Genomic DNA, 24962 nt, shown 5'->3' with positions numbered 1-24962 from the left:
CTGAGATCTGATGAGATCAGGCTATCCTGGGCTATCCACGTCAGGGCTAAATTAAGCTGCTAGACATAGGGAATTTGCACCCCAGGATCTTCTAGTGTGAATGGTAGTGCTAAGCAGGATTCCCATTCCCTAAGCGGGGGTGGGGGAATCCCCTGCTTTTGGAGCCTTCTGTCCGCCACCAGGCAGTTGGTCGACAGGGGAAACCCACCCCCAAACAGCATGATGTCACACAGAAGTGATGTCATCACACTGAGGATATTGCATGATACTGGTTTTTGGGCAAAACTCTATGGTTTAAGGGCGATTTTACCATAGAGTTTGGCCATCAAACCAGACCATCACTGTGCAACGTGCCCAACGTGATGATGTCACTTCCATGTGACATCGTCATATTGGGGAAGTTGCTATTTGGGGCAGATGCCGCCCCACTCCCAGAAGGCTCCCTCCCATCCCCTGCTGGCACGTCATTAAGACTTGGCAATCCTAGTGATAAGAAACCTCTAGAAATATTTTCTGTGTCTGGATTATGGCTTACATGAATACCTCCTGCTGTGAATTCAAAAGATAATATTTTTTCATTCCAACTACATTGTGAGTGAGGTTTTATGGTTAAATGATTATGCCTGCTTAGTTGAAATCATCAGCTAGGTTTTGGGCTTTTTTGTAATCCTCAATTACTGGGATATGAATGAAATACTAGACAGAGAATTACATAACGTTAGAGCTCTGTTTGGCTATGTTCTATTTTGTACAAACCTATTAAAATGAAACAAGGTAAATTTGTATGTTCATTAATATGGCAACAGTACAATATGATTTATCAACACCTTAGCAGATGAGCAGAGATTTAGATGAACTCAGAAGAATGTTGCCTTTGTTTCGCTTTATTCTGTCTTTCCCCAGTGACTGGGATATGACTGAAATACTAGATGGAAAATTACATAAGCTGAGGGATCTATTGATTATGTCTGCTCTGCACAAGCACTCACTGGTGAGCTGTATCAAGGAGATGATACCATTTACAATTACGGCGATTTACTGTACATTGCATCAATACAGAGGTTCAGAGAAGTCTTTCCACAAACTGTGCGTCATTATCTACTGTTAGTAATTGAGCTGTGGCAAATCTCTGTCTATACCTTTCACTAAAATAAAAATCTCATCCCTAAACTGAGATAATGTGTCCTATCCAGTTACATGAAACAAGACAGAAAACCAATGTATTGTTACTGGCACTAGATCTTGTTTAATAGCTTTTACCTCTCTGCAACATAAGATGGCACTAGTTTTCAATTTAATTCCAAGCAAACTCTTTGCAAGTGTTGTACCTGCATGTACTTCACCCCCCCCGAGTGCCAGCATCACATTGGATTGAATTTGAAACTTATGGTTCCATTTCCGTACTGAAATAGCTTTACTGTCCTCTTCTTTGGATATCCATGGTGTTAGAAAACCTTTGAATTGTTAAGGATAGAACTAACCAGGATGCTAAAATACTTTGTTCTGCACTTTATTGGGGCTTTTCAACCCCTTTATTTCCTGTCCAACGACAATATTTTAACTTTTTTACAGTCCCAATATATCATCAGCTTTTCTTTTTAGCCTGAGCAAACACGCTACCTTTGGCAGAAACAGTGGGCCATCATGCTGGAGCCCTTCTAGCCCAGATATCCTCTCCATGCAGAAGAGCAGACATTGAATCACTAGCTAACTTTTTTCTTTAGTTGTGGTTTATATTCCACTCAACAGACTTGCTTTATAACACAAGACAAAGATTTTTTGTGAGGCCTCTAAAGATGAAAGTCATGTGTCTGGTGCTAAATGCACTGCTCTTTGCTTGAGGACACTCTAGCTCTGACTAAGATAGCCACACAGGTGCTTTTTGGACCTAAATTGGAAGATGTTCTAATTCAGCAGCTGTGCATTTGGCACCAGACACATGACTTTCATCTTTAGAGGACTCACAAACATCTTTGTCTTGTGTCAATAGATCTTGCTGCTTAACCTTCCTTTTCTTGGTCCAGTATTAACTTATTGGTTATCTTATTGTAATATGCATTATTGTTATGTGTACCTCAATACTGTTTGACCTCTGAATAAGGCCCCAATAGGGCGGAAACGCATCAGGTCATGTATATTGGCCCTTGTGTTTTGGCCACTTAAACGTTTTAACGAGGCTTTCATTGGGCCCTTATATGTTTTTAACTGTCTTTCTAATAAATCCATGTATGTTTGTATTTTATAAGTTTCAACTAGGTTTTTAATATTGGCCCTTTATCAGACTTCTTTCTTACCCTTGTGGTTCTTGATTCCAATTTTTGGGTCAAATTTGTTTTCCCCTCCCTGTGACTTATTGCTTTATAACACCCCTTGTTGCCAAGTTTCCTGTCTGTTCATATGATTATCACCTTTTATTCTCTTGGCTGGTAGCGATAAGGGAGTTACGCTCTATGTAGTTAAATTTATTCTTTCTGATCTTAAAGTTAGGAGTCTGTATGTATAGTGTAAACCTGGTGACTGAATTTTTAATTTTTTAAAGATTTTATTTGTTTTTTAATATTAAAAAATTTGGGACTTTTTATTTGCCCTTGTGCTTTGGCACATAGGTGCTTGAGTTTTTTTAACAGGAACAGGACTCCTTTCCTTTAAGCTGGGTCCTGAGGTTCCCTCCTCCAACAGAGAAGGACTTCTTTCAACAAAGACAAACTATCAGAGGAAGCCTTTTCCATCAGAAAAAGTCATTCTCCATTGGAGGAGAGCCTTGAAGGAATGCTTAGCAGGAGATACTCATAGGATCATGTTTGGTAGGAGGGAATTCATAGGATCCAACACACTGTTTTCACAGGGGAAATGTAGATGGACTGTGATTTGCAAAACAGAAGTATGTAATGAAATCATGATGTGGTAGTTTTTGAGAACACAGAGATAGGAATGAACTTTTGCAAAAATAGTAGTGTGTACTGTGAAATCATATAAGGCTCCAGAGTTAGTGACCTCCAAGCTCTGGGAGTGAATGGAGAATCTCAGACTTATTTTGACATATTTATTGCTTTACAACTGTTGACCTTATAACCTTAGCTTGTTATTTAATTCTGTTCTCACATATCATAAAACATCATCATGTTTCATGTTAATTTGCTGTTCTGCTCATCTATAAGTTTGAACCTTCCATTGTATTTGAAAAAGTGTGCATGCACACGGAAGCTCATACCTTGAATAAACCCTTGTTGGTCTTAAAGGTGCCACTGGACTCTAAGTTTGTTCAATCAAAGTGACATCTATTATTTTCTGTTGTCCCCAGAAATATCGTCAATATATGTCAGGACTTCTGGCTCCTCCTTATGGTGTTATGGAAACTAGCTCCAACAATGACAGTAAGTATAATTAAGTTTTGAAAGTCTATGGCTTGGATCCACCAGAGTTTTTCTGGCTTTCTGCCCTGGGGAGCATGGCTTCTTTGGTCTATCCCTTCCTTGCTTCTCTTCAGCCCATCCAAGTCCCACAACAGCAGTCCCACCACCACTACCACCTGGTTCTGTAGGATCCTGGGACAAACGCTACTCACAACAGGGGTGAGATCCCCCAGTTTTGTTGATGTGGTTTTAAAAGCAGTGGTATAGGGCCAGATTTGCATTGGAAATGTGGTGAAAGTCAACCAGCCAAGAGTGCTGCAGATTTTATCAGAGGTGTCACCTGCTGCATTCATGCTCAGAAAGATACAAAGCCAAGTCTAAGACTCAAATGGTTGATAGTGAGGGAAATCCATGATCAGGACAAGTTGATTTTTTAAAAGGGTAAAAGTAACACACCGGGGCCCAATTCATATTGGAGAATGAGATACAAAATGTTTAACCTCTTCCCCTATACCAGGGGTGGCCGAATTACAGCTCGGGAGCCGCATGTGGCTCTTTCACACAGTCTCTTTTAATGTTAATAAAAAACAAATATGCATATTTTTCAATAAAAACATGTGTGTAATATTTGTTCATGTCTTGCGGCTCTCAAACATCTGATGTTTATTCTATGTAGCTGTTATGTTAAGCAAGTTTGGCCATAGGGCTGCCAAGTTCCCCCGGGGGGCGGACCCCCCCCAGAGGCCCGTTCCCCGATGCTGGGGAATTGGGCCCCGGGGGGAACCCTGCCCCAGCGTGCACGTCACAGGGAAGTGACGTTATGACACGGGGCACGCTGGGGGCAGGCCACGGCCATACAAGGGGAAACTCTATGGTTTTCCCTTGTATGGTCGTGGCCCTGCCCCCAGTGTGCCCGGCGTCATGACGTCACTTCCCCGCACGCGCCGGGATCCACACGGGAGTCCCCCGCCGGCAAGGTAAGTGCCACTTGGCAACCCTATTTGGCCACCCCTGCCCTATACCATTGTCCTGATTCAAATAATCTCCTGCAGACTGCTGTTTGCTGTCTGAGGAGAAATGTACAGATGTGTCTGTTTGCACTGGGAAAAATGCCACAAAGGAGAAAAGGTTTGGGAGTCTCTCCGACACCCATGCCTGAGGCCCTTGCGCGATCATGGATCTTCTATGATGGTCAAAGTTTGGCTCTCACATTTCATACCATTCTCAGCCATGAATGCAATGGGGTTTTTTTGAGCTGTGGCACAAGAAAGGCACATTTCTTATTTTGTGGTTGTGAGGCAATATTTATCTGTTTTATTAAATACCCGCTTAATTTAAAGGTATCCCAATTTTTCATATATACAAAAGAGAGCCCAAGATTTAACATTATAGGGTGCTGGAGAAATCCTCGTGGAAAGTTAAAGTGAAGGTGAAAGGATATCTTTGGGGGGGTGGGGAAATCTAGAAAGTTCTTTTTGGAATAGCAGGGATCCTTATGTAGGCCTATCTCTGATGTGAGTTCTATGAATGAATCATCTTTGATAGCAAATTTTATCCCCAAGCAGTCTTATTCTGACACATTCCATATTTCCTTGTAGGGATGCCTGACAAGGATAATATGTCTAGTAGCAGTCTGTGTTCAATCTCAAAACACTGCAGCAAGGTAAATCACATTTTCTTTCGCTAATCTTGGGAGTGGGAAGAAGGGAATCCCAACATGTAAAATGGGTTTGTGGAAACATTAATTTAAAAGGTTTGGAGCCTGTCAACCATTTTTGTTAATGGGAGGTAATTTTTCCTCATTTCCCCATCCTATGGCAGACCTCTGAGCGTACGGTTTCTTGATGTCATGTTAGTGATCCCCCCCAGTTCAATGGAGAATGCAGCATTGTCAGTGAAAAAAATTAAGCAAACAACAGAAGACAATTGGTGCGGTGGAAGAATAAATTTTAATTTGCTCTAAGACCCCTACACGTTTCGCATGAGCTTCATCAGGGGATCTGTAAAATATTATAGTCTGTACACTTCTCACAGCAACTGCTTTTTGGGTAAAAACTTCAACTATGTTGGTTGAAGTTGCTGCTATCACAGGTAGCAGTAGAAGAACATTTGCACAATGTGACCACAAGCAATCATGCCATTTATATTTACATTAGGTCTAAGTGACTGTCATGGAATGCTAGCAAATTATCCAGCACATGAAATGCGTTTGCAATAAATGCAAAGTTTTAAACAGAAAAAAAGTAAATCCAGCCAAATGACTATTAATATTCTCCAGTGATCCCATTAGAGCATTCGGTGGCATAATTCCTTAGAATATTCACTTCCATTTTAAATTCAGAGGCCTTTATAACCATTTATTTTCTTCCGTAACAAAATTTATGTTATAATTAATAATGCATTTTTCTCGGTAGCTTATTTGGCAGGGATAGGAATGTGTCTGGGTTAATCTGTGTAGCTTGTCTTTTTATTTTACGATTTTTACATTTTAGAGGGGGGAGGCTCTTGAATGGTGTGCTCATTTCCTGTTTCTGTAGGCCAGAGAATCAGTATACTTGCAAAGTAAGACTTCAGTGTCGGATCATAAGACGTAATGCCTTCGGCACATTTTATTCACATTAGAGACAAATGAGGTATCATGCTGGGCTTCCCAGTATTGTTTGATGGAAATAGCGGCCATGTGGAGCTCTAATCTGGAGAAGTGCGGAGGTTTTACCCTTTCACTCCATGAAGTTTTGCTTATCACCCCCCTCCCACCCCACAGTTACTATCAGTCCTTGAAGAGAAAAAAAATGCAGGAACCTTCCCTTTCGCTTCCAAGCCTAACACTGGAGCATTAAAAAAGCTGCTGCATAAGAAAACAGTTTATTCTTCCTTATTTTTGTCTGCCACTGCCCTTGTGTCTATTCTGCTTTCTCCGAGAGGCTTAATGCATCTTTTTAACCTTTACTAACCTTGGAGACATCACAACGGACACTTGATTTTGCCCTTTTCAAACTGCCTTTGTATTCCGTTTTAGTAACTGGTTGCTAATGGATTTTTTCCTGTCATTTCAGACAGACCTGTTTTAGTAACTGGCTGCTAGCGGAATTTACAAACCCGCTTGTGTTGGGTTAGCAAAGGGTGGTTGAGCTGCTTTTGAGGGAAACAGCTTTCTTCCTTTTTCTACCCCTTCATTGCACTTCTGAATCACTGTGGTGTGTTGTTTAAAATGTCCATAGTGCTTCCTACAAGGCCACTTTCTTCTTGTCCTTTTTCACTGTGTGATCTTCCTTGGACTTTTTTTTTTTTGGAATGTTGTAAATTGAGCACTATAGTGCTAAACTTATATAGCACTTCAGTGCAATAGTGGCACCATTGAGATGCCTTCACTCCATTGATTCAAGGAATCTCAAGTGCTTATATTGAGACAATGAGATTGCGGCTGTTGTTACCTGGAAACATAAGGAGAGAAGTAGCTGACCTGGCAGCGGGTGCTCAGGGCATCAGTGATTGGTGTGATTGGCATTGCTAACCTTAGAAGGTGTCTGTAGCAAACATCCTGAAGTTCACCCAACCATGCAGCCCATCCATGCCCAGATGCAGTTGGCTGGCAAGTAGCTTGTTGGCAAGTGGATCGCAGGATATATCTGAGGGAGGCAAACTCCTTGTTTTTGTGGGTTGAAGTGAGGCTAGTCTTGTTGGTCAACTGCGAGAAGGATGAGTGGGTTCAAGGGGGGCTTGCTTGGAAGAGTGAGAATCCAGAAAGGCAGCATGTCATTGGACTATATAGAACAACATTTGAGTCCAGTGGCACCTTTAAGACCAATAAAGTTTAATTTTGGGTATACCGCTGGAATCAAAATTTGTTCTGCTGCTTCAGACTAACACGGCAACCCACCTGGATCTATCTTCATAGGACTATATATTTATTTACTTACATCACATTAGACTTCAGAAGCTACTTTACTTTCCATCATGACAACCTGTGAAACATCTACTAACACCAGATATGATATGCTGTGCAATAAATGACAGTGTGCTAATGATGCAGCAGCTGTGGTTTAATAATCTGTCAGAAAAGACAAACAGGCAAACAAACAACCCTCCAGAATGCTACCACAGTTGAGAAATGCATGCATAACTTGCCAGGAACATTTGGGAAGATGTCCTCCAAGTTCACTGTCGTTGGAGCCTCATCACAAAACAGTTCTTGGGAAAACACCTTACGATGAACAAAAGGCTGGCTCATCATCTTCGAAGGTGATGTTGTGTGCCAATCTCTTGGGCTTCTCTTGGGCTTCACACTATCTTCTCCTTTCAGGGTGCTGTGTAACTCCCTGTAAACCGGATACCTGGCTGGTGAATTACCAGATTGTGAATTATGAGATACCAGTCATTTTTTACTCAAGTCGCAACATTTTTGTTTTTGTGCAGCATTCCTCAGGTGTCTACTTATGGCCACGCCTGGACGTCTCTTCTGAAATCCTCTTATAAGAGTTATAATTCCTGTGAGAGGATCGCAGGGCTTCCTGGATTCTCTCTTCACCCCAAAATGCAAGGAGGTCAAGAGTTTCCTGCTCCTTCCAAGCTACCCCCCTTGCCCCACTCATCCTTCTTGCAGCTGACCAACAAGACTAGCCTGGTTAGTACTTGGATGGGAGATCACCAAGAAACTCCAGGGTCGCTACAGAGAGGGAGGCAATGGCAGACCACTTCCATTTGTCTCTTGCCTTGGAAACCCCATGGGATATCCATAAGTCAGCTGTGACTTGGTGGCACTTTACACACACACACACACACAATTCTGAACAGAGTATAGATCAACAAATCTGCAGTGGGGCCATGTACTGATTGGGGGGACGGTCTACAAACCTGAGGCAACCCCCAGGTTTGTAGAAAAACCGTAGAACCAGAGAAAGTGAGAAAACATATTTTAAAAATTACATAAAATATTTATATACCCAACTGTTTCTTTGGCATCCTGGGAGGCAAGGCTGGGGAGGGGGAACGTATTGGGAAAAACATTCAATCTCATGACGCTCCACAACCCACCGGAAGGTCACAAGCCTAAGATTGAAGCCCAGTGACCTCGAACATATGGACACGGTGATCTTGACCACAATGGTATGATGTGAATTGCCACGTGATTGAGATTGAGAATTCTCCCCACTCCCCACTTCCACTACACATCTGTATCACTGTCAGTGAATTGGCTGTTCCATATTATTTCAAAGGCTATGAATGTTTGGAAACAAATGCCATATTGGGAAAGGAAAGTAAACTGAAAAACTCTTTACATGCAAAGTGTGGAGGAGCTGGTGACAAATAGGTCTGTCTTGACATATGATCCTTGACTTGTCATCAGTTTGTTCTTTATATAAGGTAAAATATTGAAATGCAGCTATGACGACCCCGTCCACTTCCCTCCGAGTCAGAGGCAAGATTTTCCCTCCGTTTTTCTTTTCTTCTGTGACTGAACCACCCTAGTTATCTGTTTCCCACCCTGTCACAGTATAAAAGTTTGGCTGTTTGCTCAACCTAGGAACCTGAGGGGAGAAATGTGAGAATTTCAGAGTAGCTACCGAAATCTCCATAGTGGAGAAGAAAGGGATTCCTAAAGAACAAATGTACCCATGAATCCTCCCAATATTTGGTATTAGTACAAGCATTTACTAAATGAACTGTGATTGCTTTGTATATAATGATGTAAACCTATTCAATTTGATTACTTATATGGAGTTGGATCATATATAAAATTTCTGTGTGCAGAAGCTCAACTTCCCTGCTTCCCATCTCCTGAAATGCTCCAAAATGCTGGAAGGCAGGGGAACTCTGGAGGTGCATGGTGGGGAAACAGATGCTGCTAGATGAGAACAGCATTGGTGTAAATCACACCCATACATACATGTTTGGACCTTTTCAATGGGATCCAACCCTTATTAAGGCTGCTTTCATACAAAGGGGTTTGGGGTTGTTTTTTCTTTAACTGACATCATTTGTTCAGAATCAGACAACGTTGCTGTCAAACCATTGCATTCTAGTGTTTACTGTGTTGTCCTTCTGTCGTTTAAAAGAAATTATCTATGGCCGTTTTTAACTGCACAAAATTATAGCAAGTATTGTGGAGTTTCAGTGTGGATATAGTGTTTTATATATATATTTCCACTTTCCATATTCCCACATTTCAGCAGTGCAAAAGGCCAGCAGTGTAGAAAAGGACGTTGTTGCAATTATCTTCCTGCAGCTGAAGTGTATGTAACAAACTTGTGGAAATGTTGAAGGGTTGAAACTAAGTTTATTCTGAAGTGATCCAGTTAGGAATAAAATAGATTAAGGTGAATTTAATCAGACACTGTATGTAAACCAAGATAACTGAGAGCTTTTGGATTTTACTGAGGAAAATTTTAACATTCATAATTTTTTACAGTATTAAGACAGTTGTTTGATGCCGCTATTCAGACACAGAGAGATTTCTTTCATAAGAAGGTGGCTAGAGCACCGCTGGCATAAAAGTCAGAGAAAGACTGATCAAACACGACATAGAGCCTGTGTTAGACCCTATTCCATGGCAGTGATGATGGTGAAAAAGGTGAAAAAGCAATATTAAATAAATAAACAAATACTTTTTCTCAGGATATTCAGACCAAAAGGAGAGCAACCAGATCTTTGCATTACATGCTCCACAGCTTTAGGGCTGAAATTGCTCCCCATTGGTCCTATATCAACCTCAGTCTCACAACGTTTACCTGTCTAGGGTTGGAGACAGTCATTTTCTTTCAGAGAGTTTAAAAGGGGCAGTGTGAAAGAGTGGTGGTTTTTTTGAAGTATATGTATTCTTACCCACTTCTGCACATTTTAATTCCAAGCATAATTGACAGGAATGAACTGGGAGCCAAATGAAATAGGTGTGTACACTATGGCTAGTTGAATCACTCTCGTGTTGCTTTCAGCTCTCTTGAAAACTATTGTCTCTAACCAAAGAAGTGTATGTTGCCTGGTCGAACAGGAATTCTGCAATCTGGAGAAAACTAGAAACTGAGCACCCTCCCCAAGGTTGCCATTGTGCCGTGATAAAACATAGTCTTACCATGTTGGTAAGTGGGCCACAAGAAGATGCCCATTATATGAGTCTGTGTCACTCTTGCACATGGTACATTACATATATAGCCCTTTTAGTGTTTGAATGGGCTTGCAAGGAGCAGTTGAACTTGAAGAGGTGAGGTGAACAAGAGGGTGTGCCTAATGGTGTTCCATAGCGAGGCCTTTCTGATCAGGAGTGGGGGGCAGAAACTCTAGCTGCTGGTTGGTCATTCTTGGTATAGGCCTTTGCTTGACAACTGATACCTGTGACTCCATCTGAACTGTGTGGGAGGTTAAGGGCCAAACTAGACATCTTGGGGAACCAATAAGTGTTTGTTGTCATGTCTGCTAATTCACATATAAAGCTGAGGTCTGTTTTTCCCTCCAGAAAACAGTGCACTTGGGTAAAGGTAGCGAAACCCTTCTCCTCCTTGCATTATGATGCTGTTTTCTGCTGCTTTCATCACTTTTCTTCTAGCTGAGTTCTTTTCTGGTATTGTAGTCAGCCTAGGTCAAAGTCTTTAAAGCAATGTGACATAACAAAGTGAAGAGTGAGCTCATTGGCTCCACTCACCTCTGTGCTCAATTTTCTGTAAAAAAAACAAAACAGCACCCCAAGCTTTACTTTAAATATAAATGTGTAGACAAATAAATAAATATACATGGATGCATTTAGGATGGCCCTTGGCCTGGTTGTCCTAAATTTCAACTAATCATCTTCCAAGAATTCCCTCAGATCCCAGTTAAGCCAAGCTAACTGGAAGCATTTGAAACGCTGCCCCTCACATTCTGCTGGCAAGGCATAACTGACAGGGTGGTGACCTCTTTTTATTTCCTTGGTCATTGACTCTTGCCAAAGAATCTCAGCAGGCCAGCTTGGGTTTTCACGTTTAGGAAAACTGGAAAACATGTTTTATTTCAGTTAGCTTATGAACAGCAATGGCTATTTTTAATATGAACCTGTTGCATTAGTGGTTGTTTTGCGTGTGCGCGCGCATGTGTGCATATGTGCATGCATGCACACACTAATTTAAACATTTTAGGCTTTACTTATTCATCATGCGCTTGGTTTCCATAAGATTGGTTGTGAACCAAGCATCTTGTGGATCCATATGGCAAGACTGAAAAAAAAATTAAATTAAAATAATATTTTGTTAATAAAGCACTTTATAGGAGAATCTGCTTCCACAGTAGCAATACAACAGTCTGATACAGCGCTGTTTTAGGTGGTGGCATGTTTTGATTGAAAGTCAAAGAAGAAGGGGACGGCAAAGGATGAGATGGTTAGACAGTGTTATCGATGCAACGAACATGAAATTAAGCAAAATCTGGAGCACAACGGAAGACAGGAGGGCCTGGCGTGACGGGGTCCATGGGGTCGTGAAGAGTCGGACTCGACTGTGTGACTGAACAACAACAACAATGTTTTGAGGAGTTGCATTTTTTAAAAGTCACATGTCTGCACATGGAATGATGGACATATGAGAATAATTGATTAAAGTAGCATGAGATCGTTCTGTTTTCAACAAATAAATAATGGACATATGAGAATAATTGATTAAAGTAGCATGAGATATCTTGGCATGGCACCATCGTTTATATTTAAATTCATTTGTTCGTTTATGTGGGTGGTTTATATACCGCTGCCCAGGGAGAACTGTTCAGAGCAATATCGTCAAAAAGAACAGTTAACATTAAAAAAAGAATGAGTAATAAAACAGACCAAGTTAGCAAGAGAACCAAGTCAGCCTAGAAGCAATACAGCAACAACTAATATTAAGTCAGCTCAGGGGTTCATTCACAAAGGTACAGGACAGAAGAGCAGATTCAAACAGATGGGCTCGATCCAGACAATTTCCTACTAACGGAAGGAGAAATGTCATTTCCACCAGTTCCTCTTTCCTGCTGTGGACCCCTGATCTGTACCTCATGCTGTTCCTGAAGATCTCCTGTCACTCCAAAGCAGCATTATGGGGAGCTCTATGTGCCGCATTGGGAGGGGGAAGGTAGGAAAGTTCTGTTCTGGTGATGGAAGGCACTTACAAATTACAACAACCAAAAACTTAGTCTGGATCTAATCCACTCAGAGGTACACCAGGCAGGAAATAATAAGAAGTCATAAATTCCATAGTAAAATGCTAATATGCTGAATGTGGGAGAAAACTGTGTTAGATGCTGGAATCTGAGAACATTTTTGGGGACTGCATAAAATGATTGCGTCAAGAGTGGCACTGGATTGCAAGATGCGATAAGGTCAGAAACGCATCGGATGCTCTTGTCCCTTTGCCATGTATTCTGTGGGATTCGATCAGTGTGCATAAAGACGTGCAAACGTGCTCCATTAGTTTTTGCAGTTGGACAGTTGCTGGGAAAAGTAATTATGGTGAGAAACACAGTAGCCCTTTTCAAGGTTCAGTTCTCCTGACAAGTCACGCGCACGTGAGTAGCACATTTGGCAACTGTGACTGAAAATGGCAAAATGAATTCCTTGAATCTTCACAATTATTCTTTCAACTTTGGCAGAAAAATTGGAAAAGGAAACCTTTTAAAAACCAAGATTTGTGTAGTCAGTCATAGAATCGTATAAAGAATACTGCAGACACCTGCCTGCAAATAATTCTGAAACTGATGTTACAGAGTCAAATATAATACAAAGCCAACAAAATAATTGATAAATCTGTGGCATAATTGTGATAGCCCCACTTTCCTGGGGAAATAATAATATACTTTATTGTCATTGTACATAGTACAATGAAATTAAAGATGCAATCAAAAAACAGGTTGGTGTCAAATATTTCAGAAATTAATAAGATTGAAGGAAAGACACAAAAATGCTTTAATGCCTGTGTTACATTTATTTGCAAAAGATGTTTTTACATGATCCTGTGCACAGTGGTTGAGATGTAAACTCCACTGATTGTAATGGGCTTTCCCGTTAAGTGTGATTAGGATTGTACTTCCAAAAATCAATCACTTGATAAATCACTTCTTGGTTGCCTCTCCAGAAAAGTGCTTGAGGCAGCTTACAACATATTTCAAACAACATAAACAATAAACATCAATCAATGCACAATTTGAAATAACCCAGCAACAGCATTAAATCAGCATTACATCATAAAACAAACGAAAGCCAGAAGAAATGAGATTAGTGCATTCCCATATCATGTGCAGACAATGGTCCCATTATTTTCCACATTAATGATTCTGGCTTGAATCCCATGCAGAGCCATCAGATCTGTACTGAAATAAATTGTAACATTCCTGTCTCTTCCCTCCAGCTGCAGTCATCAGTGCCCCTAGAAATTGTTTCCCCATGGATCAGTGGTAGGGTTGCCAAGTCTCCCCTGGCCACAAGTGGGAGATGGGGGGGGGGTAGGGCTGATAGATCCAGGTTGGGAAACTTCTGGAGATTTGGGGGTGGTGCTTGGGGAGGACAGGGACCTCAGTGGAGTACAAAGCCACAGTCCACCCTCTAAAAGTATCAGTTTTCTCCAGGAGAGATTATCTCTGTAGTCTGGAGACAAGCTGTAATTCCAGGGGATCCCCAGATAAGATTGCCAGCCCCCAGGTTGGGGTGTGGGTTCCCCTGGTTTTGGGGGCTTCAGCCCACCACTGGCCAGCTGACCATTGGAGCTTCAGCCCACCACCGGCCAGCTGACCATTAGAGCATTGTGTCTAAGTGAAAAGCTGGAGATCTGCCTTGCGGGGAGGGGAAATCAGCAAACGTTATCTCCCCCCCATTTTTTTGGGAGGCCTATGGGGAGGTAGCATAGTAATAATGGGTTGTGATGTCAAGGTTGTGATGTGGAAGCAGACAATGGCAAACTTCCTCTGAAACACTATGGGGTCACCATGGCAACTAGGATGAAGAGCACAGAATATTTATTCAGTACGCAACGGGATATGGATAGATCTTTCTAAAAAACATTTATTTGTTTTTAAAGTCATGCACCATTTTTTGAGCTATTAGGACTCCTAAAATGAGGTTTGCCAACCTCAGTTGGGGCCTGGGGATCCCCTGGAATTAGAGCTCATCTCCAGAATACAAAGATCAGTTCCCCTGGAGAAAATGTATGCTTTGGAAAGTGTACTCTATGGTACTGTACCCAACTGTAGTCCTTGTCCTCCCCCCCAATCTCCAGGAGTGGAAGGTTGAATCCCACCTTATGATGTCCTACGAGGCAAAGTGGGGCTCAGAGAATTGTTGACTCCCTTCAGCCTCCAATTTGTTTTAGTATGTTCATTTATTTTAAACCGCCTGCTTTCACATTTATTTTTATTCTCATTTTTATATTACTTCTCCCCCCCATTTTATTTTTCAGACTCCTTTCATTGAGCATCACATCCCACTTTGACCAGATAAAACCATTACAGAGATAATGGGTGGTAGTTATAGTACAGCCCCAGACTGATAGATAAATGGAAATAATTCACGAAGGAAATATTGAGATGTTATTAGTATGATATCAGAGTAGTGATGCCATGTGATTTATCCCCCCTTCTGTAACCCCATTACATACAATGTGCACGAATCAAATACTCTGGAATACGAGTTGGATCCTTTGATCTCACAGATGGAGCCTATCAGGGATGGAGGCCATGGAGGTTTGTGGTTTGTGAATTTTATGAAACACAAACTTCCATGGACTTTCCTGATTTACGAACCAGTTCGTGGTTCGTGAGGTCCGTGATTGGTGCAACCCGGAAGTGGGCTAAGAAGGCATTTAAATGCCTCCCGAACTCACTGGCACCGCACAGCAGCAGCAGAATGGCTTCAAAAGGTTCCCTGGGCACCAACATGTCTGGCCCATGGACCACCCAGTGGACCCAATGGACAGCTGAAAACAAATCACCGTCCGTGGGTGGTCTGTCAAAAATGTAAATGCATGGACCAGGCAAATGGACCACAAACCTCTCCACTTATAGAACTTTGGATCTGAGCAGTGATCTGTAAGCTCAGTGCACCAGGATATAAATTCTTAGAATGGGGTGCCTTGAATCCTGTGCCATTGCAACATTACTAACCAGGATGCTGCTTTAGCAATAAATTGGTGATGCATCAACATTGCCGGAAGATAGACAGGTACATATAACTAGAGTAAAGCTTACAAGCCCCATTATTGTATGAAAGCTTTGTGTTAACAGAATTGCGGAAGAATATTTATGCAAAGAGCACTATCGTAACCAAGACTGGTGTCGTATCCTGACTTTCTAGAAGCCATGGCCATTTAAAATATGCTCACTGTTTTCTTTGTTGCTTCTTCATCACTCTCCAAGGTTCCATCAGAAAAAATCCTGAGAGCTGGGAAGGTATTACGGAATGCAATCCTCTCCAGAGCACCTCACATGATAAGAGACCGCAAATATCACCTGAAGACATACAGGTATATGTGATATGTTTGCATGGGATTTTTTTTTATATCATATTGTGTTTTTTAGTTGAGCCTTGCCATCCCTGGAGATCTCCAAAGACCTGGACTTATTGGGTGATTACTGTAATCGCAACCAAGACAGAGGTCAGCCCACGGAACTCCATCAGAAGACAGTGTGGTGCAGTGGTTAGAGGTCTTCAAATCCCCACTCTGCCATGGAAGCTTATGGGGTGAACTTGGGCCAGCCACACAGTCTCACCCCAACCTCCTGCTTGTGGTTGTTGTGAGGATGAAGTGGAAGAGAGGAGAACAATGTAAACCACTTCAGTTTCTCACTGGGGAGAAAGGTGGTGTATAATTGAAATAAATGAGTAATTCTGGCCTGATTTCAATGTGGTGCTGGGTATGTAAGATTAACTGATAAGTATGGAGGTGGGGTCCTGTATTTTCTTTCTTCTTGCACTGTCCTTCTGTAGTGGAGGTGGTCCTCCTCTGCGGAGCATGTTCCTCTTGTGCTAGGAACTCTTTGGCTCTTCCAAAGACATAAGAATGTAAGAGAAGCCATGTTGTATACAGGCCAATGGCCCATCCAGTCAATGGCCAAAACCCAGGTGCCATCAGGATTGGTCTTGCATTAGAGAAAGTGCCTAGTGCCTGAGGAACAAAGCTTGAGTCCCGTGGCACCTTTAAGACCAACAACGTTTTATTCAAGGTACGAGCTTTCGTGTGAATGCACGCTTCCTCCAATATAGTGTGAATGCACGCTTCCTCAGATATAGTGAAATGGAACTTACCATAAGGTTGATAGAGTTCCATTCCATGTGGCTTCATGTGGTGCCTTCCATGAAGATAGATCCAGGTGGGTATCTGAGGAAGTGTGCATGCACACAAAAGCTCATACCTTAAATAAACTTTGTTGATCTTAAAGGTGCCACTGGACTGAAACTTCTGAAAATACTGCTTCAGACCAAAGAGCTGCCCACCTAGTCCCTGAAGAACACAGTTCTGCAGCAGAGGACCAGTCTACAGGGGACGCAGAGGAGCGAAAGAGGAAAGAAGGTGCAGGATCCAAGGCAGTAGTATTCATGGTAGCAGTATTATGTGTAGTATTGCCCATTGTAGCTACCAATAATGGGCCTGCTAACATCCCCACACCTAGGTCAGGCAACCTGGTTTAAGTAGGACAGAAAACTACATGGGATACCTTTTTGATCAGGGTTCCATAATGTATCCAATGATACATTTTATGTGAGGTTATGTCTTGAATTGTAGCCAGAGTATCTGCCTGTTACAGGTTTGGCAAGTTTATTTACAGTAAATTTCTGTTTTTAGTTTATGCTTCTGTGTATCCTGGTGGTGGCAGCAGTGCCTTGTTGAAATGATTTATTTGTATGGCTTCAGCGGGATAGGAGTTTTGAAGGCAGGGGAATTTCATGTCTTTTTCTTTCCTTCCGATATGGATTTTAATGTATAACAGCAATTGAGCTCATTCTTTTTAGGAAGTGGAAGAAATTGAATTAAATACCACAAGGATGATTTTTTTTCTTTAGTAAATGTAATTGAGGAAGTAGGAATTATTTAATTTCATAGAAGCAAAATAGATTAAAGGATATATTTCATTCCACCTCCAGTCTTTTGTGTTATACAGATCTCTTTGTCAGAATTACAGGATCAAAGCGGATTTTCATCCAGCTGCAGTTCTTTGTAAAGCTGTAAATACTCTTTTTCTACATTTTTAAAGCATGTGAATTGCACTCTTTGCACCAATCATACCCAAAGGGCCCCACAACAATAAAGAAAACAAAATCTGCAGGGCCTTCATAGGGATGCCAGCCTTCAGGTGGGTCCTGGGGATCCCCTGGAATTACAGCTACTCTCTAGACTACAGATATCTGTTCCTCTGGAGAAAATGGATGCTTGGAAATTGACTCTCTGGCATTTTACCCTGCTGAGATCCCTGTCCTCCCCAGACTCCATCCCCAAATCTCCAAGAGTTTCCCAACCTGGATCTGGCTACCGTACCTCCATCCCCCTCTGGTAGCTAGGGGAGACCTGGCAACCCTAAGTCATAACAAACAAATCATCCAAAATGCTAAGCAGAAGTTTATTTAAACAAGGTTTATACTTTTCAACTATTATCTCGCCACCATAGCACCAATAGAGTTCTGTAAGATAAGTGGTTTTGGGGGGACACTGAACTATTCTAGGTTTTGTTTTGGTTTTTAATCATCACTTGGCAACGAAGCAGCATCAGTGAACTGGCCAGGCAGATTTCCTCTAGAGTTCCACTGAGAGATACTGCTCCCCCTCCCAGTTATTTTGTTTTCATTTAAATTTAAGGTTCCAGGTATTATTCTAGCAAGTTCAGTGGAGATATTATGTTCTTGCACCATTTTATAAACAACCTTTTGAGATGTTTTAATTGGGGTAAAACAAACATATGGTGGGGAGCAGGATCTTGGCAATAAGCTCCAACCCCAAATTTACCTTGAAATGTGTGTGTTTGTATTCCATTTAGACCATCCATATGTCACCTCTTCAGAGAGCTGCTCAAGGCGGCTTACAAAAATACAATAACAGAAAAGCATAATGGCGTAAAATTATAAAAATTAACAGCCATTATGAAGCAGCCAATAAAAGGCCAGAAGCATAAAAGCACATAAAAACCCAGAGAATAAAACATTTGGCAGCCTAACTGGTCCACATAACAGTACTCAGGCTAGAAGCTGATTGTAATAAAACAAATTATTAGATCACCCCCTTCATTAAAAGTCTGGGTAAAAAGAAATGCTCCTGAACAGGAATATATTAGGTACCAAGCAAGTCTCAATGGGGGAGATATTCCGCAGGTGAGGTGCCAGCACATTAAAAAAAACTGTTTAAAGCTTTATAGGTAAGAACCAACACACTGAATTGTGCCAGGAAACAGATGGGCAGCTATGACGATTTTTCACTACGGACATGGACGTGATAACAATTCATGACCCAGCCCCTAATAGTAGCCTGGCTGCTACATTTTGAAATTCCTGCACCATTTTCAAAGACACCCCACATAGACCGCATTACAGCAATACAGGGTTACCAACCTCCAGGCAGGGTCTGAAGATCTCCTAGTATTACAGTTGCTTTTCAGACTACAGAGATCAGTTCCCCTAGAGAAAATAGCTGCTTTGGATGGTAGGCTTTATAGCATTAGACTCCACTGAGGTCCCTCCTTTCCCCAAACCCCTTCATTCCCAGGTCCCATACCTCAGATCTTCAGGTATTTCCCAACCCAGAGCTGGCAACCCTCATAATCTAACCTGGAGGTGAGCAGTGCATGTATCACCATGGCCAGGTCATGGTGCTTTGTGCGACAAAGGAGACCTGAGCATTGAGATTTTGGCTGAAGCACTCCCAATCTATTAATCTGTTTCTATGAGATGGAGTGAAACCCCTCTAGGACAGGCTGACTCCTCAGTCATCAAGTAGCATTGTCATTGACTGAGAGTATCTCAGTCTTCTCTGGGTTGAGATCCAGTTTATTGGTCTTCATCCAACCATTACCTTCTTCAGACATCTTTTCAGGACTTCTGTACACCCATCCAGTTCACCTGTTAAGGAAAAATAAAGCTGAGTGTCATCTGCATAGTAATGCCACCTCACTACACCTGTCTCTGCATGCTCCAGGAATCCTTGATATTCCTGATCATGCAGAGTGCCCTGTGTGAGGATATGTTTATGCACATACATTTCAACATAGCCTTGTGAAAGTGGGGGAGTTGAAACTGCTGGGCATGTCCTATTATATTGCCCTTTTGATTGTGATCTCATAATTTTATTATTCCTATTCTTCAAAAAATTCCATGTAGACCTAATGATCTCCTCTCAGATCATAAGCTTTGGATCACAGCTAAAGTGGCCAGATGCTGTGCAGCTACTAGAGATTATTTTTGTTCTATAGTAATCTAATGGATTATATTTGCTCATTTTGATGTAATTTATGCAACTTTTTTAATGTACCATTGCTGGTATTTCTGAGCTGGTCTTTGGCCATAATTAGTTTTAGAGTAGTCAGTCTGCAATACTTCACCCCTGTCTTAATGGTTGCTCTTTCTACCTTATTAGAATATGTGAAAAGGATTCTTATATAGCCCCAAATTTGTCAACAGTATATTTTGATTATTGAATGGTAGAAGGTTAAGGTTTGTGACAAGACTACTGTCCGTCTCAGTGCATCCCAGCATGTGACCCTGCTGATGTGTTTCCTGGTGCCCACTTCCTTCTCGGGGATAAAATCTGAAGGGTCTTGAATGGAATAAAACAGGGACTTTAAATCTTCTCCCTACTACTTGAATAGGGATACCATTCCCCAGGTGGGGGCAGAGGATTCCACCGCTTTCATGGGCTCTTGCTTGCTGCTGGCCAGCTGGCCGGCAGGAGGAAATTCCCACCACCACCCCCAACAGTGACACTGCAGGCAGTGTGCTGACATCCCCCGGAAGTGATGTCAGCATGTCAGTGACATGGGGGGGGGACACTCTACTTTTTGAGCAAAACTCTATAGTTTGAGGCCATTTTTATCATAGAGCATCATCTCCCCCAATATGCTGATGTCACTTCCAGGTGAGATCAGCATATCACACAATGTCCCTGCCCACCCCCGGAAGGCCCCCCAAATCCCCCTGCCACGGCAATGAAGGGACCTGGCAACCCTATACTTGAGCGACCAAATGTGCCCAGCTCATTTCTACCAGGGCCTTCACTGGGTTTGGGAACCTCTCCCTGTAGAATTCTATAGAGCAAACAATTCCTCTTTCTTTGGAAACTGAAAACAAGCAGGGCTCTTTTTGTAGCAGGAAGTCCTTTGCATATTAGGCGACACACCCCTAATGTAGCCAATCCTCCAACAGCTTACAGTAGCCCCTGTAAGAAGAGCTCTGTAAGCTCTTGGAGGATTGGCTACATTAGGGGTATGTCGCCTAATATGCAAAGGACTTCCTGCTACAAAAAGAGCACAAGCAATGTTTCAAGGAAAAGGGTCTACCCAGGCTTTCCACTGCCTGCTTGGGGAAGTGGCAGGACATGCTCAGAAAAGTATTTGTGCCTGCAGGAAGCAGCCATTAGAGACTGCTGCCGCCTCCATCATAACGAGAATATGTGGCCTGGAACCTCCAAACATGATTAATCCCCCCATGGCTGGTTGCCATTTTGTGACTACTCCCCTCTATGGCAGCAATTTTGTGGTGATGCCCACTTAACTTCCTTAAAATTCCAAAAGTGCTCACAGGCTCAACAAGGTTGAGGATCTTGGGACTATCTGATGAAAGCATTATTTAACATTTGAGAACAGCTAAAGGACCTCTTCACCTGGATTTCACATCATATAAGAGTATTGCTCCAGTGCCCTTCAGTAACTCACATGCCTTGACTGGTATTATTAAATTGTTATTATTATTATTAAATGGGTATGTACGCATTCCAGAAGTACCAACCCCTTTGTGTCAGAAAGAAGGGATGGTGCTGACTTTGTTGATTAACACTGATATAGTTATTATTAGGTTTAAAAGTAACCACAATAAATGCTGTTAAAATCCATTGCAACAATCCCCCAGTGGAACTTGAAATATACCTCAGAGGGAGTCTTGTTGAGGCATTTCCTAGTTCTATTGTCTCTAACCCCCTGAAAGCTGAAATAGCACCACAGAAACAAGTTTCTTTGAAGTAACGTTTCCCTAAGAGTTTATTTCTTTTCCTTTTCATGTCATTTTTAAAAAACAACAAACTTGGAAATTTAATTAAGTACTATGAAACCAGGCACAGAACGACCAAGAAGGCGCTGTGAAACCTTTCTCCTAAATACAGCCAGTTTAATTATAAATTACTGCTGTAATTAGTTCTGCTATATCTCTTGAGTAAAGAATCTCCTTGTCCTGTGCCAAATCACAGGGATGCTTTTGCCATATGGGCAATTGTACGGAACAAGATAATATTTTATTTGTGTTGTGCTCACAGTGGGAATTAAACGTACAGAAAGGGTAGCCTTACAGAGTAATCCTGTGCAGAGTTAACTGTAGTCTATGTCTGTTGAATTCACAGGGTTTAGAACAGGAGTAACACTGCATAGGACTGCAGTTTTGCAGTGCAGTCCTGAATAGTTATACCTTTCTAAACCTACTGGGTTCAATAGACTTGGAAGGGTGATTGCACTTAGGAGAGTCATCCTAAACAGGTCTACTTACATAAAACCCTGCTCAGTTCATTCAACAGGACTTGCTCCCAGGAAAACGTTTTTAGGCTCAGTCCTAGTCTAGCACCATAGAGTTGTGCTAGTGACCTTGCTGTTTTACCAGCTGCCTATGCATCGTGACTGGCCTTTGTAGCTTGTCATTATTTGTGGTTGCCTCTAAGCCCTGGTGTCCTGGTGCCTAGAAAGGAAAGATCAACCTCTCATTTTGTACCAAGCTTTGCAGATGCTCAGAAGGTGTGAGAATTGTTCTTGCTGCTTCTGAGTGCTGCTGTAGCAGGGTATGAAGTGAGCAATTCCTTTATTCCACCGTGCTCTGAAGATATTCGAAAGCAGCAAGAAGGATTTCTCCCCTTTGTTTTCAAATGTTTGCAAAACCTGATGGGAAGGGACAGGCTGACCTCTCTCTTGGTGATGGAAAGTGCTGTCGAGGTGCAGTTGACTTCTGGAGACCCTGTAGGGTTTTCAAGGCAAGAGGCGTTCAGAGGTGGTTTGCCCTGGCCTGCCTCTGCATAGCAACCCTGGGCTTCTGTGGTGGTCTCCCATCCAAGTACTAACCATGGCCAACCCTACTTAGATTCTGACCAGATTGGACTAGCTCAGATCACCCAGATTAGGGTGATTTGTCCCTTACACTCTCAAATTTTGGCAAGTGGGGGTTATTGACTTTTTATGCTCTTCTTTCATACACTTATATAATTTCTAACGCTTCTAGTGCCAGTTTGGTGTAGTGGTTAAGTGTGCAGACTCTAATCTGGGAGAACCAGGTTTGATTCCCCACTCCTCCACTTGCACCTGCCTGGATGACCTTGGGCAAGCCGTAGCTCTGATAAGAGCTGTTCTTGAAAAAGAGCAGTTTCTGTCAGAGCTCTCTCAGCCCCACCTACCTCACAGGATGTCTGTTGTGGGGAGGGGAAGGGAAAGGAGTTTGTAAGCCGCTTTGAGACTCCAAGTGAAGGGCCAGATATAAATCCAATCTCTTCCTCCTAGCAACAGCCAGCGATGCATATCAATTAGGGTTGCCAATGGGCCTAGAAAAAACTGCCCCATCCCTTTAATAAAGGCTTAATGTGTGGAAATGTTGAAGCTTTTCATGGCATGGAGGTAAAGAACATCATCTGGTAAATGACCAACCATTAAATCTCTGTTAAAGAGCCAGGACATTTCTCACCTCCCCTTCTCACTTGTGGCCCCAAACGCCCCTCAAAATTCTGTTCCTGGGGAATCTTCTGTCCCTCTGTACAGGAGGCCATTCTGGGCTGAAGAAGGAGGGGGGAACAAGGAAGTCACGGTCCACGGGCAGAAATGCCTGCAGAAATGTCCCAGTGGATCCAAGCCACTGTGTCACTCAGCCCAGACAGTCCTTCCCGGTGAGGTGAGGAGACTGTATTGAATAAATCAACATCATGTCTTCTGGGACTAAACTAGCTGAAGCAGTGTTCCTTGGTGCCATTATTCCCGATAATTGCTTCAAGCAGATTCCTTCTCCTGACCTGGTTCAGTTTATTGGTAAATTATTATGACTTATAAAGTTCCTGTCACCATTAGGGGCATTGTAAGCACTAAAAGTGTAATCTATTTTTTTCCCTCCCTCAGACAATGCTGCGTTGGAACAGAACTAGTAGACTGGATGATGCAGCAAAGTTCGTGCGTCCATTTACGGACACAGGCCGTGGGCATGTGGCAAGTATTATTGGAAGAAGGCGTTCTCAACCATGGTAAGAGGAGCCTTTGCTTTACACGAAATTCCTCCCGTCAGAGTTGCTGCTTGTGTGTGTGTGTGAATACACGTCTCCATATAGGCATGGACAAATACTACCAAATGTGTTTAATAACAACAGCATTTGTTCATGGGAGGACCTGTTTGTTGCTGGATTCCCCACTGGGATACATGTGTGTCTATACACAGAGCCATGTTGTGCCTCTGAATGGACTCCCATTGGTGACAGGCTGTGGACATGTGTAGTGCCTTTCACTGGTATGCCCAAATTCATCTCTTTCCTTTTATCCATAAATGTGAAGGGGTACACAGGTAAACCTGATTATTATCTAGAGTGAGGGACAAGTTTTACCCCCACCTATTAACTGTATAGCAAGTTACTACCTTGTCTTGTCATTTTCAGTTTTGTCGATCACTAGCTGCATAGCCCTACACTTCATATGTCTAGCTCCATTCTTGATTTCCATGTGTTGTCAGATTAGAGCAAGGGTCCCCAACCCCAACGTGTTGCCCATGGTCACTATGGCACCTGCTGACACCTTTCCTGGCACCTGCCAAGTGTTTGTATAAAGTAGGCGGGGCCAGGTGGGGCTTTACTCCAGTAAGGCTTCTGATTGGCTCTGCGGTTTCTTTTAAAATGTTGGTTTGGCAGATGATGCCTCCACAGCACAATAATCTTCACTGTGTGACTGAAGGTACGTTCCAGCAGCCATTTTGTGGCTGGTTCCTCCTCCTGCAGCAGCCATTTTGTGGCAGCCATTGTGTGGCTGTGCCCACCATATTTTGTCAAAATTCCAAACATGCCGACAGGTTCAAAAAGTTTGGGGACCCCTGGATTAGAGTAAGATGCTGAGGTACAGCAATCTCGATGGCTTTCGTAGAAACTTCAATGAGTCCCATGTAACATAAATTTTCAAATGTTTGCTGAGAGAAGTGTGTCTGAACTGTGTAAGAAATATGTCAGGGAATAAATCATAAGAACATAAGAACATAAGAAATGTTTGCTGAGAGAAGTGTGTCTGAACTGTGTAAGAAATATGTCAGGGAATAAATCATAAGAACATAAGAACATAAGAGATGCCAATGTTGGATCAGGCCAAAGGCCCATCCAGTCCAAAACTCTGTGTCACACAGCAAGGGCGTAGACTTTCCAATTTCCCGGGGGCTGGGGCTGGGCCAGAGGCATTGCCAAGGCAGCAGGAGGCAAGAAGCCTGGGCGAGCTGGGCTC

The 24962-nt window shown here is 42.4% G+C and overlaps 1 protein-coding gene across 1 annotated transcript in view; it reads left to right on the top strand.

Annotated features, from left to right (window-relative positions):
- The window catches only part of RAPGEF4 (Rap guanine nucleotide exchange factor 4), a 236578-nt gene that overhangs the window by 136762 nt on the left and 74854 nt on the right, over positions 1–24962 (top strand). The window contains exons 5-8 of the mRNA XM_015407277.1: positions 3302–3374; positions 4952–5016; positions 15693–15799; positions 23610–23731. Of these exons, the coding sequence (XP_015262763.1) occupies positions 3302–3374; positions 4952–5016; positions 15693–15799; positions 23610–23731 (367 nt within the window). The remainder of the gene's footprint in view (positions 1–3301; positions 3375–4951; positions 5017–15692; positions 15800–23609; positions 23732–24962) is intronic.

The sequence above is a fragment of the Gekko japonicus genome, unplaced genomic scaffold, assembly GCF_001447785.1.
Source record: "Gekko japonicus isolate JY-2015 unplaced genomic scaffold, Gekko_japonicus_V1.1 scaffold66, whole genome shotgun sequence".
Lineage (NCBI taxonomy): Eukaryota > Metazoa > Chordata > Lepidosauria > Squamata > Gekkonidae > Gekko > Gekko japonicus.
This window is presented reverse-complemented; position numbering and strand designations above follow the sequence as displayed.